The following is a 15,979-nucleotide window of genomic DNA, read 5'->3' as shown; positions in this document are numbered from 1 at the left end:
ACTCCCTCTCTGCCCCGCGGAACCACCATAAGGTATTACATCACGGGGCGGAAGCAGCTCATTCTAGCTTAGTAACCTTTCTTCTATACGCGACGCACGTGACCGCGTTTTTATCCTCTCCTTTGCCTCTCGCAGTTTGGTTTGGATAGATGCGATCATGGAGTTGACCGTATCCCAATTTTCTTGATGTGCTACCATTTTCGGCACCAGATTTTCTGGTACCAGCACCTCTCCTAGACTCTCCTCTAGATTCCTCCTTTCTTCCATAAATCTCGGACAGTGGAAGAATACATGCTCTGGGTCCTCTGGGACTCCATCGTAATTTGGAAAGTCGGATGAGGTCTCCAATTTAAACATGTGCAGGTATTGGCGATATCCTCCATGCGCCGTGAGAAACTGGGTGATATTATAATTAATCTCACCGTGGTGTCTCTCCAACCACTCCTTGATGGCAGGAATGAGCCTGTGAGTCCGCTGACCCTTTCCCGAGCGTCCCCACCGCTCTTGCCAACTATTTATGGATCTCTCCCTCTCAGCGTTCTTCGTCTGCGATAAGGGAGAGATTGGCTTCGCATTGTATATAGTCGTCATCTCATCTGCCAAGATGTCAATCGGCATCATTCCAGAGATGACGAATGCTGCATCATCTGAGACAGTCCTGAAGGCAGAGCATACCCTCAGGGCTGTCCTCCTGTAGACTCCACTCAGTTTGCTAATTTTAACTGACATCCGCAATGCCTCCCTCCAAACTGGGGTCGCATAGAACATGATTGAGGCCACCACCCTGGCTATAAGCAACCTAAAGGTATGCCGTGACCCTCCCACATTCGGCATCATCCTCACCAGGGCTATACTAGCAGTGGATGATTTATCCCAAACATACTGTACGTCTTGCTTATAGTTGAACTTCCTGCCTATCACCATCCTCAAGTATTTGATGGTCGGCTTGGAAGTGCGTATTAGATCCCATTTGGCTGAATTGAATGCATTTTTCACGTCCAGGTTTACTACCACGTAATATTTGCTGGTACTACCCTTTCCGTCGACTGCATCTTCGGCCAAGCCAGTAACTAATTTGATGGCATAAATGGTTGATCTGGCTTTACGGAACCCATACTGGCGATCTTAAAGGCCGCCTTGGCTCTCAACAACCGGGACTAATCTATTATAGATTACCCGCTCTAACATTTTCCCCACAGCGTTCAAAAGACATATGGGTTGGTATGAGGATTGCTCACCTGGAGGTTTACCAGGTTTAAGCCAATTTCTGCCCCTTCCATGCCGCTGGAAATATTCCCTCGGACATGCACGTTTCGAGTAACTAAGCGAACATGTCCGGCCTGGATTTCACGGCAAGCTTAAGGGCCTTATTCGGTACTCTTCCAGGCCTGGTGCAAAGCATTTAAGCATTTCTGCTTGCTTCGCTGAATGGCGAGCTTGAGGGCTTGAGGGTCTTTCTGTCCCTGATCGACTCTACCTACCGCCCTCAGAGCCGCTCTTTTGGCTCGGTTGCAGACTGATCGAAGGCCGGCCAGTTCATCATTCCACCAGGCATGGACGCGTCACATGCTTTGGCGATGCATTGAGCCAGATGGACGGCTCTTTCCGTAGAGGCGACTGCTTTATCAGGTTGATCTAACCACACCTCTATGAAGGTCTGTTCATCCAAAGATTTTGCAGACCAGCCTGAAATCTTTTTCGGTTTCGGGCATGATAGTTCTTTGCCCTGTGGCTCCACACATGTCTCAAAGAAGATTGTCTGGTGGTCACTGTGGATGTAGCTTTCGTTGACGCATTAGGACATACCACGCGCCAGCGCAGGGCTGACAAAGGTCACCACCTTCATTAGCCAAAACTGTGTCCATCTTGGCAAAAGCTTCTAATAAACTGCGCCCCCTAGCATTTGATTCTCTGCTACCCCACTGTAGGGCCCAAGCATTGAAATCACCAGAAATTACCTTTGAATTTCGTCCCCTTGCGTCGAGAACAAGATTATCAAGAATTTGCTCGAATTCAGACGGTGTCAAACTTGGTGAAGCGTAGCAGCTGTATACATATACACCACCTATTTTCGCCCACACAAAGCCACTGACTGCCTGACTTACAGTACATTATATGGCCTGTCGACCACAAGCCCATATCGCCGCTCCACCAGTCGAATTTGTGACCTATATGCCACCGCGACGGTTTCTATAATAATAATAATCGTTGGCGCAACAATCCATATTGGATCAGGGCCTTGAAGTGAGTTAGAGCACTTCATTCAAAACCGAAACGGTACACTACAGTATACTGTAGGAGGCAATGTGGCCAGCATTGCGCTGGCCCGAGATTATTACCCTGATTTGACTCAGGTACTCATTCACAGCTGAGTTGACTGGTCCCCGACGTCAAATCACGATACAAATTCCACTGCCACCAGTGAGATTTGAACCGCGACCTTCCGTACGACAGCCTTGCGCTCTAACCACTCAGCTATCCGGACGCACGGTTTCTATTCTATTCTATGATGGCAATTTCCATCTCATATTCGAACGTAGTCTGTTCAAGTAAATCCTGAGCGACCCTGATTCCCCTGCTGGTTTTCAGAATGTGATTCCATGATTCGATAGTAGTACGGTTAAGTGGCACTTGGGTCACTTGTGACACTTATGGCACAGCGGGGTTTGGCCATATTCTTTATGGCTTGGTGTACGTTGTGCTTATCCTTGATAAACTCAGACAGCTCAACTATTTTTGCCGAAGCTGGGTGAAGGGTAATTCCTCCGGATCGGGATTCTGCTCCCTATTAGCTCCGGTAGGGTTACTCCTTTTATACGCTCCTTCCTTCTGTCTGTCTGTTCGTTGGTCTGTATGTCTGTCGGTCACAAGCATTTTTCTCGGAGACTGTAGATTGACACCCAATTTGATGTAAAAGTGAGAACTATGAACGCTCATGCATACAGTGAGTTACATCCTGTTACGTCGAATTTAAGGGGAGGTCCCCATACATGCAAAAGGGGGGTGTAAATTTTTTTTCCACCAAATATAGTCATGTGTGTTATCAAATGAAAGGTCTCGATTAGAGCTTTCCGAAGTTGGTCTTAGTTTTGACATTTTTCGGAAAGCTGCGAGGTTGAAAGTGATCATTTATTTAATGGGGGCATTCTCAGAAGCTACCCAACCGAAAAATCTGAAAAGAATCAAAAGGCTGCCACTATATGTTGTTTGGGCTCCGAAATAGCCTCCATACCAATATATGTTCAAATAATTGCAAAACCCCCTTTAAGTTCATCTTAGCACCACGAAAATGATGTAGGCTAGAACATAGAGCTTGATCCTAGCAAGTTTGGTGGAAATCTCACTATTACTAACAAAGTTATAATACGTCAAAGTTGTAGCTTCTGCGCAAATTCTAGACTATGAATATCAATATCGCGCGAAAGTGGATATTCCCACATAATATATGCATATATTACGTGCTACGTACTAATGGGACAAATGCTCTCTTAAATGTTTTTATATAAGAAATACACAAAACATACCTGAAGCGTCCAGCTTCCGGTCTCCCGACTTGTTGTCGATATAAGATAGGAATCTGCCGGACCGAAATTTCGGTTTTTTTTTAACATAGTCACGTAAGTAGCATATAGCAACTGCAATGTTGGCGCCCACATGTGCACCCCTCCTCCGCCTACCGACCGCGTGTATCAATAAGTTAGCCAAACATTCGATTCGTAAAGTGTGCCTAATTATAAAACACGCACATAACTCCAACATAGATAATATCAAACTACAAATCGAATTTATTGATCTGCTATCATACTATCAATCGTCCATTAACTTGACCCATGTATGATATCATCACCCCTCTTTAATAATTGATTTTTGATGGGGCTAACAGCGATATATCTTAAACTTGTCTCCAATCCTCAATGCAATGTAATTCTTGGACTTTTTCGTTTTTTATGTCCAAATTCCATCTTTTTTGAAGGTCGAACATTCAGCTAATTGCTACCGATGCTCTGTACTTTGGAGCTAGACTGAATGGCTCTCATTCGCTAGAATTAGAAGTTATTAGAAAATAAAAATAAACTTGAAACAAAATGGAAATATTGCAAAAGTAAGCTTTGGGAAGTAGAAAAAGAAATTAAAACGAATTCTTGAATAACGAAGCGATAAAGAAGACCTTCAAGTGGCCTTTGGATTGGAATGAGTATGTGAAGGGGAGATGGTTGTCCCTTGGGGTAAATGTGTTTTGTTGAGGCATCTCAAGTACCACGGAGTCTATACACTTTCCATATTATAAACATTATTTACTTTACAAATATCAGACATCTCTCAACATAAGATATCAGTAAGTGATTAAGATTACAAGGTATTTTCGTTCTAGAAATTTATGACCTCCAAAAGCAAAGATAAAATAATAAATAAATAAGTTAAAAATGAATAATCTGCCTAGACATAATAAGCATGGTATTTTTGAGAAGAATATTGTATTATTAGCGCATAAAGGGGCCAGAACGTGTGTGGGGTCTGGCTAGTTTATTAGTTCCGACTGTACAGACGGCCTGTGATCGATTGAAAATCGATTTGTCGGACAGGCCGTCTAGGTAGTGAGCGAACTGTTCACCATATGGCTGTTATGTCCGAAGCTTTTCACGGCTAGGCTTCAACTGGCAAGGCAGTACGGCTTGCCGGTACGGGCATGGAGTTTTTGACAGACCACCCGGGGCATGTATAGCTGACATAATGCCCTAAAAAAGTAGAAGTTGCAAGACGATAAATCAGAGCTAGAGGGAATAAGGGATATTGTCCTGTTGGCTCTTTTCTTTAGGGTCATTTCGATCCTCCAACCATTTACTAGCCAGACTGAAAGTTTGTAGTAACATTTTCCTTCCTTTCAAAAATGTCTATTATATTTGCAACCCAAACGATTTAAGATATGTAGGTCGATTTTCAATGGTGTGGAAATCGTAAGGTGATGGATCTGTATTGTATGATGAGAGTTCAAAATTTTCCCAGAAGACTTCATTCAGCATTTGACATAATAAATGAGCAGTATCAGACCTAGTGTGCTTATCACCCTAAAATATGTATCTGATGGATTGTAGACGTCTTTGCCCCAACAAGCAGCCTTCATAAAAATGCAATAATAATTGCTTTCTGCTTGTCTTGTAAATCTAGAAGAATTTTCTCCACAAAAAAATGCATTTTTGCTTTTCTTGCATAGCTTCCGCTCATCTTCGCCATTCTTTGGTCGTCCACGTCTCATTACAAATCACTATGCGATTGAGAAAAGAGTTCTTCTCAGTACGACATTGGTCAACTTGACAACTGTTTAGGTAAACATTTTTTTCTAAACTTTTTTTATTGACTTTCGCAATCGTCTTATTTCGTCTATGTAGTGCGAGTTATTTATTTCACCATAGTTACTCCTTCACCGTCCCAGAAAATGCATTCCATAAACTTTCCCTCCGGCTTGGACACTTTGAATTTCTTTGGCGTTGGTTTCTCGTTTCCAAGTCATGGATTATTTGAATTAATAAAAACTTGTTGTTTCTTTTTCGTTGGTGTGAATATTTATTCTTGCAAATTCCGATATTTCGGGAACCACTTGTTCCCTTCATCAGTGCTAACAACAAATAATTAATCGTTGGAAACACCGCATAATTTCACTCAGATAAACATGGATTGTTGTTTCAATTCATGATCAGAAATCCAGGTCTTATTCATAGTCACAGAAAATGACAAGAAATTTCCCTGATCCGTTTGGAACTTCCGGGGTTCTCCTGCGAAATGTCAACTTGTTTTTTTCTTTTGCACATCGGTCAACCAACGCGTAAACAATTTTCTCATGTGCAATTCGTGCACCGGCATTTTTTGAATGCTTCCTTATGAGGTCCTTGTGCGCTCAGCTATATACTTGATTATTACTTTTCGGTCTGCCAAGACCACATTTTCGACTTTTTCACGTTTTTTGCATTGGGAGACGTAGATAAGCGTGCTTCGGGATGTTAATCTTCAGTGGATGTTCGAGCCAACTTAAACTCCATGACCTAGTGTGTTACTATGGCATATGGAGGAACAGTCCCGCAAAGTCCCTCCCGTCACCAAATCCTTGTATATCCCTTTGCTGGACATCTTTTTAGACAGACATATTTGGTGACTGTTCTAATTTCGTTTTTCTCAATTTTTTGTTCAATCTTCGAATGTTAGTATTCGAGATGAATATAGTTTTCTGGAATCAAGGTCCATTTATACGATTTTTTCTGTTGACCTAGTGGATATACAAGCAAGCTGGGAAGAATCCTTAGATTTTTATGTTAACTGGAAATAACCGATTATCATTACTTTTGGATCACCGCCCGTACCTAAAGCGAAAGATGCGCCTCGGAATTACCTTCTGATAAGAGGGTTTGTGTTGATTTGAAGTTAAGTTTATTTTGCCTTCTTTTTCTTCTCCCGTTTGTTTTTGATCTTTTCTCATCGACTTCGAGAGAAGGAGTAACGAGAGGGCGCTTCCTTGATGAATTGATTTACCTGCCGTACTTGGAAATTTACTTAATTCAACTCACCTCAGCTCGCAAGCTACACAAAGTGTTGTCACAGCACATACCAGCTGAGTTTGTGTGGCACATCCTCTCTAAATCCAAGAAAACAATAATAATTTTCCAGACAGCGTGTATTACGTCAATTCTTCCGTTGTAATCTTTCCGAAGTATTGCCCTCAAACCTTAACTGGTTCTCCCATGCAATTTACGTGGTTTTTGCGGTCTTCGTCGCATCCTCGTGGTTCCCCTTATCACTTTACTAGTGGATTGTCCGACGAGGGTAGGAATGATACGATCTCTTTATTTCAATGCTTCTTCAGATGTAAAGCCTTCGGTTAACTCTAGAGTATGGTAAATTTTCACTTGCCATTGATTACTAGCCATTGTAGCCCCAAATATCCCAACCAGTTTCGATGCCTAATTAAGATCTAAGAAGCAGACTATATGAGGCTGAATTCCTAGATTGTAGTTGCTGAAAGCCCCGTGAAAGGCAGTTAAGCCAGCGCATTCAATCTGACTTTTTTTTGTACATCTATCCAGGCTGAAAGGAGAGTATGAATGTCGCGGGTGATTTTCTCTCTCAAACTCCGCTGAAAAATCGCACCGGGCCTCCCCTTAAAAATTAATGGCGTTTTAAATGCAAGCAAGGTATTTTGATGTCATCTTGGTGAAGTCTGATTTATCAGCGTCACGCCAGGAGAGGGAGAGTTAAGAGAAGGAAAAAATAATGCCCCCCTTCTAACATCATCCAAGAATTATGGCAATCATGACCCGTTGAAAGGGTATGACGTCCCGAAAAGGGGATATTTTCGTAACATTAACAAACTTATTGGTAGGATAATCATTGTCGCGATGTGCAAGGAAGATTAAAGAGCAAGGGGCAGTTCTTTCTGCGACCATAATTGTCATACCAGTAAGCTGATTAATGTTGCGAAAATAGCCGCTTTTCAGGCCACTGTAAGAGACGCGGCCGTTATAGATTTTTAGCGGAGGTAGATAGAGCAGTACCCTTACTGTCTAAAGGGCTACCCCTCCAGTGAAGGGGCTGAAATTCTGAAAATTAGTAAAAATGCCAGCCAAAAAATCGACCGTTGAAAGATCATCCAGACTTGGTAAAGAAAAGGCTTCCACTTCACGGGCTGACGAAACATATCATCGACAGGATGTATGGATTACAACTCTTCAGGCAAAAACGTCTACTTTCAGAGCCCGAAGAGCGACACACACAACGCAACGTGGAGCTGAAGGCTAACGACAGTCTCATTCAAAATTGAGAGTCGATCCCAATAAAGCTTGAATGCTACTTAAAATAAAGACAATTTCAAAATGTATCGAAATATCTTCATTCATCTCTATTGTGGCTATATTGTCCTTACTTTCTTGCGCTGTAAAACTTCAGTGGGAAATGCTTGGCGTCTGTTGTTCCACTGACAAGGTCAATTTGCCACCGCTGACCAACCCGCCAATTCCACTTCTAACTCATATTGCTAGAGCTACTTAGAAAAGGCATCGTTTGGAGTGACGATGAATGTAAAATATGGTAATTTCACAACACAATCAAAGAGAAGACAAGTGTATCATCAGATTGATTCAGTTCTTCCAGTACCTGAAGAAAATCCGCACTTTTTGGAAGGTACAGCAAGGTCTGTCGGGTGTAGTTAGTTTATTTATATAAAGAGCAGACATTAATCATAATTTCTGTTTTGTTTGATGATCTTTTGCCATCTCTCGGTGGGTTTCAAAAAGCTTCTTTCGTCCACGGGCCTGTCTCTATTGGTTATTCTACGTAAGTAGTTTTGACGGGAGCAAAACAAGTGGAAATCTGGCGGCGCAATGTCAGGCTGGATGGGATAACACACCCCATTCAAGCTACAATAATTTTGGCGGGTTGCCAAAGATGTATCGGACTCCTCATTGTCGTGTTGGATGAAAATTCCTTTAATATTAATAGAAGCTCAGAAGCTCAAAAAATAACACACACTTCCATTCTCACTACACTGAGAGAATAGTCCTTTGATGAAGTTTTCCTGTTGATGATTGAACGATGATTGATGACAGTTTTCAAAAAAAAATATTGTGACGACAATCACTTTGGAAAATTATGTGTGACGTCAACGTGAATCGCAGTAATAATAATTAACCAGGACATGAATTAAGGGAAACGATGAAGAAATTCACGAGAAAGTTGGAGGTGAAAGTAGAACAAAAGGAAAACGCTCAGGAAGTAGCGTGCCGAGAGAATGAAAAGTCGCAGAAAGGAAAAGAGGGACCTGTAGTGTGTCAGAACGTGAAGCTAGTGCTTCAAAAAGTAAGGAATCAGCAAGTGAGTATACAGAAGGAAGTGATACAGCGTGAGAACGCCAATGAGATTCCAAAGCCGATGGCAGAAATGGTGCAAGAAGTGGAAAAACGGCAGCAGGAGCTTGACAAGTTGCAGTCCAGTCAGGATATTCGAAAATTACAAGAAGTGATCAGTCAGGAGGTGCCTAAAGAGGAGGAGCGAAACTGCCGAGAAGCAGCAGAACATGAACAGGTCATAAATGAAGGTGTAAAATGGCAGAGGAGACCATGAGAGAATGTACGAAACAGGAGGAAGAAATTTGTAACCAGAGCGACCATACCTGGCAGGACAATGGAAAGCCGAAGGGGATGCCTATTCGAGAAGTGGTACGTTGGCAGACGAGAAGTGTGAAGTGCCGAAAAGCGATTGACAAGAAGAACTTGAGACCGTTCAGGACAGAGGTGGCAACAGGCATATGCTGGACGGCATGGAATCTAACAACAGTGTACGACTCGCTTAGTGACGTGAAGGCAATGGATCGCCAATCTGTAAAACTGATGAGCGGCAACGCTTATGAGGATTTTGAGAAGCGAGTGTCGTGACTGGAGTAGAGGAAGGTACGTAACATGGAAACATGGAATTATAAGAAGCGTCGCAGGAAGCGGAAGAGATCAGAATGGATGGATAAATGGACATGGAAAAGGCAAGAGTTTTGGGATAATTACTGCGAAGAAAGCGAAGCGATAAATAGAAGAAAATTGAAAAGTAAAGAGGATACACGAGTGAATATCGTGGAGCGATCCAATAGTGTTTATCGTTGAGTTCTACGGCAGAGAAAGAGCTGACTTTCGAGCAAGTATGGTAAGGCTCTGGTAAGTGGTAATCTGGAAGAGCAGAACCAAAGAAGAAGCTGGGATGATTTAACGTTCAAAATTTGCATAGCTAAGATTTATGTGGTACGACGGCAGAGTTTTCTGCAGGTGGGAAGATAAGTGTTGAAAGTTTCAAATAATGAAGGTCATAGAGTTGTACAAATGTTGATGGTTGTGTTACGAATAACGACACGGGGCATCGTTTTGGAGCATCATGAAGAAGTAAGCGGTGAGAGTTTGGATCTCACCGAAGCTATAACGAAAGACAAACGGCGATTTTATTGGACTAGATGTGTTAGGATAAGATTGCGTGAGATCATATGGAATGCATCACTTTGCAAAGAGGCCGAAAAGACGAAGAAGGAAGTACATGCTCCTATGCGAGATTGGAACTAGATTTGGAAGGAAATTTATGGTTAAGGATCAATTGGTGTTGCTCTAGAGTCTACAGCCCAAGAAGGAAGATAAACGAAAGTCGGAATCGAAAGTCGAAGGACTTCGTTGGGGAATTAACGAATTTAATGACGCCGTTAGCTAAATTAGACGAAGTGGATAAAGCCAGACATTGCAATACCTAGACAAATGGGCAGAATTCGGAACACCAGGCAGATAGCGATGATTCTTTTTCGTAAAGTAAATTGTAACAATTGGTGACAACGGTAGAAGTACGTGTAGGAAATATGTAGCAATTGGTGACAGCGTTAGGATTACGTAAAAGCAAATTCCTAACAATATCATTGCTAATTCTCTGCTGCCATCCTTTTTTCTCCTGCTAGAAACAGTATGCGATACGTGGTCGTTAAATCCGCTGAAGAGTCATTACGTTTCCTGAAATGTCAGGATGTTCTGCTTTATCCAAGATGGAGATAGGACATCCCAATTTCCAAATGAATGGCCCTTTTCTGTTGCTGTGGTTTGATGAGTCTTATTCGAGCAGACGGTCATGGTTCCTTTGGAAAATTTACCGGGAGAGCGTTAACAATGCTTCGCTTTTGGTCAATGCAATAAATGCAAGACAGTTCAATATTTTATTTTCCACTTACCCGCTGGTTTCCCGAAAAAATCTACCCCTATCCGCAGGCCTGATTAGAAGGGGTGGAAAGGGGGATTTCTCCCGGACCCGGGGATTTCTCAAGGGCCTAGAATAGAAATTTCGATGGAAAAAAGAAATAAGGAGCTCGCATATTTTTCGCTCCACACCCGTATAATCTTCATCCCGGGCCCCGTTTCTCGCATAATTTTACATCGCGCCCGGCTTTTTTCTCTAGAGTCCTGTCTATCCGTCATGTAAGGACTAAATCGATTATATATATAAAAATTAATAATCCCTGTTGAGCAGTTGTAGTTTACCAACAGAAAAGGCCCCCAAAAATGTATATCATAGCAATGCAAAAACTTACACGAAAACACCTTTTTAAATCAGATTTGTGAACTACATTAAGCAGTGAAGCTTTAGTCAGGTGTGACGGCCTCTCTCCTCAGATATCTTTCTAAAGCTTGGTTATCGGCGATTCGTTGAAATGATGTAATCTAAAGATTGAAAAATATTCATTCTATTATTGCCTGCATCTCCCCTATAAAGCTAATACGTAATTCACGCGAGGTGGATGAGTGCAGAAAGTGCTACATTAAAGCACTAATTATTATCAATAAACCATCTTTTACTATTTGTTTTCTTATCTACACGCCTCTAATAAACTTTCTTAGTAGTGGGATAGTTGCTGTAGATAAATTTCCTATAATGTCTCATTGATAAGGCGCTACTAGCAAGGCTCCACTTCGCTTTACGAGTACGTTTCATTTTATATTCTCTAAGTTGAAATGAAGCAGTGGAACTTGGAAATTTCAGTGTCGCTTCGGAATAAGTTACTTTCGGACGGGCTCACGGGCAGTCTATTAGTCTAATATGTAGTCAATAGTATCTAATCTAGTCAACAGCACATAAGAAGTCTAATGAGATACGAATTAACGTGTTGGCATTGAAAATTTACGTATAACCGCCTCCGAATATAAATCCGCGAAGCGATACTTGGTTCAATACTTGATTTTCTATTTGACGAGATTCAAATATTTTTCAATAGAATTTATGAGCTGAGGTGCATCGCGTGATATTTTTACGAATCATTAACTTCAAAAATCGCAAAATCGTCGTGGAGCTCTCAATCGTTTGATTATAATTTAAATTTACGGTCGGCCCCTTATTTGCCATTTCTAGTGTGCGCCGTAAAAATAGAAATAAACAATATTTCCCACAAGTATCCGCGGTGCACAAAGAGCGTACAACTAAGTGTTTTGTCCGGTGGTCGATCATATGAGAGGCTTTCCTTATTGTACGCGAATATAAATATTCTTCCTGTTGTTATTGAACTCAGATACTTTCTATTACTCGTTCCCCGCCGAGACGGTACCGGGCCAATTTTCCCCCCATCATAATAAACAAAAATTTTAATTTTAACGCCAGGTTGCGTCGTTGGTTTCTAAGTTGTTAAAATTTTAAGTTAGTTTCCATGAAGTAAGCGGAAAAGTGCAACTAATCTAATATTAACAGTGGAGATGGCGGAAAAGTTCTGTGTGCGTGATCCAATCTTATTGATTAGTATCATCTTTCATGCTAAGTGAAAATCATTCCCTGTGAGTGTCCACCAAAGTTACTCCGCAGAAATCAATATCCATGAGTTCGAACGTAATTTCCCTTGTGCTTTTGTAAAATTCCTAAACTCCTTGTGCATGTTGAATTCCTGACGTCATCGAACTCGTGAATTAACAATAGAAAAGTTATGATGGAATGGACATGGTTAAAAGATTGGTGGCGTTTGAAACGCTTACGAAATCGGAATACCATCCTGGATGGATGCACGCGCGATAACGGAGACGATGGGGAGGCGGAAAATGATGACGGAAACGAGGAGGATGACGAGAATGAAATGTGCTTTTGCGACGATTGCATAAATGTATGTTTCTTCTATTTTTAATGGACCAAACGCTGCGACTTATATTTATAGAAGTTCCAATATCCGAATATATGTATATTATGTTTACTGATTCATTGGCGACTCCCCTTAGTGCATTGACGCGCTACACACAAGCCGAGACTGTTGTTTACTCGACTATTGTTATTCAAAAATGTGTTTTTAAAAAATGAATGAAGTTTGGGGGCAAATTTTAAGCAGATTTTTACTAGAAGTATTCATGCCAAGTAAATTTTTAAAAAACAAAATATCTGATATTTACAAAGACTGTTACAAATTCTAAACTTAGTAATGCAAGACGGGAAATAAAATATCATTATTCTTCTGATTAAGGTCAATAAACAAAAACTTGGGTATCCTGGTCCCTTCCTTGGTTCCTGAGAAACAATCGATTTTTAAAATGAGTGTCAAACTAAATTTTCGCAAATAGTATCTTCATTATCATCAACGCCACAACGCCTTAATAAGGAACTCCAGACATCCCGGTTTTGCGCCGAGGTCCACCAATTCGATTCCAACAATTCTTCGGAGGATTCTTCTCTCGAACGCGGTCAAGAGTTCGAAATTCTTTTTGCTAAGAACCCAAGTCTCCGAGGAATACATGAGGACTGGCAAGATCATTGTCTTGTACAGTAAGAACTTTGACCCTATGGTGAGACGTTTCGAGCGGAACAGTTTTTGTAAGCTGAAATAGGCTCTGTTGGCTGCCAACAACCGTGCGCGGATTTCATTGTCATAGCTGTTATCGGTTGTGATATTCGACCCTAGATAGGAGAAATTATCAACGGTCTCAAAGTTGTAGTGTCCTATCTTTATTCTTCCCGTTTGACCAGTGCGGTTTGATGTTGTTGGTTGCTTGGTTTTCGGTGCTGACGTTGCCAGCATATGCCAGTATATAGCATACATCGTCAGCATAGGCCAGTAGTTGGGTGGACTTAAAGAGGATCATACCTCTTGCATTTACCTCGGAATCACAGATCACTTTGTCGAGGGCCAAGTTAAAAAGGACACATGATAGGGCATCCCCTTGTCGTAGACCGTTGTTGATGTCGAATGGTTTTGAGAGTGATCCTTCTGCCGATACCGAATTCTCTCATGGCCGTGTATAGTTTTACCCTGACTATGCTATCATAGGCGGCTTTAAAGTCGATGAAGAGATGGTGCAACTGATGTCCATATTCCAACAGTTTTTCCATCGCTTGCCGCACAGAGAAAATCTGATCTGTTGCTGATTTGCCTGGAGTGAAGCCTCTGTGGTTGGCATTCTTATAAATTTGCCAATTGGCAAGCGTTTTATCATTGAGAAACTTATGGTAGAGGCGTTTCTTTTCACCGACCTTCATTTCGCGTCTTATGAGAATATAGTCAGTTTGCGTTTTACTATTCCCACTATAAAATATAGGAAGATGAGACAATCGTTTGATAAACCATGTATTCATAAGTACAAGGTCATGGGTGTCCACAAAGTTGATTATACGCAGACCACTCTCATTGCGCGCTTCAAACCCCTTTCCCCATGCCACCTCTTACCGTCTGCCTTTTCACCCACATGACCATTAAGGTGGCCGACAATGATTATATAGTCATCAGCACGCATGTTGCAGGTCTTTTCATCGATAAGTTGGCAGAAAGCATCTTTCTCGGCATCAGGTCGACCTGTCTGTAGTGCGTACGCGGTGAAGAAGTGGTTAGTGCGATCAGCTGATGTAATGCTGAGCTTCATCAGAGAGTCATCAAATCGTTCGACTTCTTTAATGGCATCACGGAAACCCTCTGAGATGGCAATGCCAACACCGTATTGAGTATGTGGGCCACCAAAGTAGAAAATTTTATAGACATTTTTACCGCGTTGGCGTTCTATGGGGCAGCTTTTGGCAGAAGACCATCGGGTTTCTTCCGCATTGCGTCTCTTTTGACGCCGTCGATGCGTCAATAACCCTTGTCCATTTCTCGACAGGACCCGTGCCCAGCCTGCCGCGTCGACTGAGGTGGACGCCCTAGCATTTTTCCGAGGCGTGTTACTCGATCCGACCATGTTGTTTGTAACAACATTGGATGCATTTTCTTGGTCGACCTGTCGCGGCACCTGTCACCAAGGGAGATTAGGTAAGATTTAGCATAGTGGAGTAACACCAACTATACTCTATTTATCTCTTTTCTTGATCTCAGCATTTTATTTTTGTTTTACTGAGGATAGTACCAAGTACGCTTGGTCAAACCCTCCTCCTTTACTTGGGCTTGGGACCAGCATACTATGTTAATAGTCCCTGCTTCGTTATAAATGTCCTGAGAAACAATCAATTCGCAAAATTAATGTAAAACTATTTTTTGGAGATAATACGAAAGAACAAATTGACAAAAGATAAGATGATATCCCGGACGTCGAACGATATTGAGCATTTTTACTACTGACATTTGCCATAAATCAGGATTCAAAAATATTCCACAAAATTCTTGATTTTTTCTCGAGTTGCGAAGTTTACTCTTTGAAAGGCGATTCTTTCCTACATGTTAGTCCTGTCAAATCTAGGACTCTAAACTCTATTGAAAGAGGCTGCTACAGTCTTCAATGAACTTCGACGTCTTCAATAAGTAGGTAAAATCGAAAACTTTCTACTTTCAACAAAACTTTCGTATGCTTATCTTAATTTTGTGTGCAATTTACGGCAATAACTTTGTAACCGTAACTAATTGCAAATCAGTCGCGTTCTGATGAAAGGCCAGACAAGGTTGAAAGTGGCAAATTGTTACTGTCATTGGGGAAGATAAATTAACTGTTAGTGAACTATCAGAGGGGTTCAATGTGCACTGTACCACCACAGAAAGATGAATCCGATACATCCGGTTATGTTTTGAAATTTGATTCCTGGGTTTTCTACGGATTATCCTTCAGGACTAAGGAAGACCGCCTGAATAATTGCATTTCACACCTGAATATACAAAAATCGGGGTTTCTTTCCTATTTGGTTTCAGGACATGGGAAGTGAGTGAAGTGTAATTGTTTGGTAGAAGAATGAAACAGCCTCATCGACATCAAAAGCAGGATTTCACCCCGTGAGACATTATTGTGTGGTGGGAGATTCGAGTGATTATTTACTGGGAATTATTATGCTGCAACGCATTTCGTCTAATCTGGAACGAAGTCACGTGCTGGACGTGCCATGCTCCATTTAGGTTAAGCATAGCTTTTTTAATAGAGGGTATGCGCTGTCGGTATCGATTTAGATCCTTGTGCTTCAATTCTTGTCGAGGTCTTTTCAGACTCCAAGTTCCTTGATGGCGGGAGATTCATAGATTACGTTACGTTTCGCGTCGTCAGACTAT

The 15,979-nt window shown here is 41.6% G+C and overlaps 1 protein-coding gene across 12 annotated transcripts in view; it reads left to right on the top strand.

The window, feature by feature from the left end:
- The window catches only part of LOC119657910 (inositol hexakisphosphate and diphosphoinositol-pentakisphosphate kinase), a 73,407-nt gene that overhangs the window by 12,592 nt on the left and 44,836 nt on the right, over positions 1 to 15,979 (top strand). For 7 of the 12 annotated variants that reach the window (XM_038065089.1, XM_038065091.1, XM_038065090.1 and 4 more), the window contains exon 1: positions 11,525 to 12,637. The exons of 2 other annotated variants lie outside the window; for them this stretch is intronic. In XM_038065089.1, the coding sequence (XP_037921017.1) occupies positions 12,464 to 12,637 (174 nt within the window). In that variant the 5' untranslated portion in view covers positions 11,525 to 12,463. Of the gene's footprint in view, positions 1 to 11,340; positions 11,477 to 11,524; positions 12,638 to 15,979 lie in introns of those variants that run through there. 3 more of the 12 variants (XM_038065085.1, XM_038065094.1, XM_038065095.1) reach the window with 3 other exon arrangements.

The sequence above is a fragment of the Hermetia illucens genome, chromosome 5 (assembly GCF_905115235.1).
Source record: "Hermetia illucens chromosome 5, iHerIll2.2.curated.20191125, whole genome shotgun sequence".
Classification (NCBI taxonomy): Eukaryota; Metazoa; Arthropoda; class Insecta; order Diptera; family Stratiomyidae; genus Hermetia; species Hermetia illucens.
This window is presented reverse-complemented; position numbering and strand designations above follow the sequence as displayed.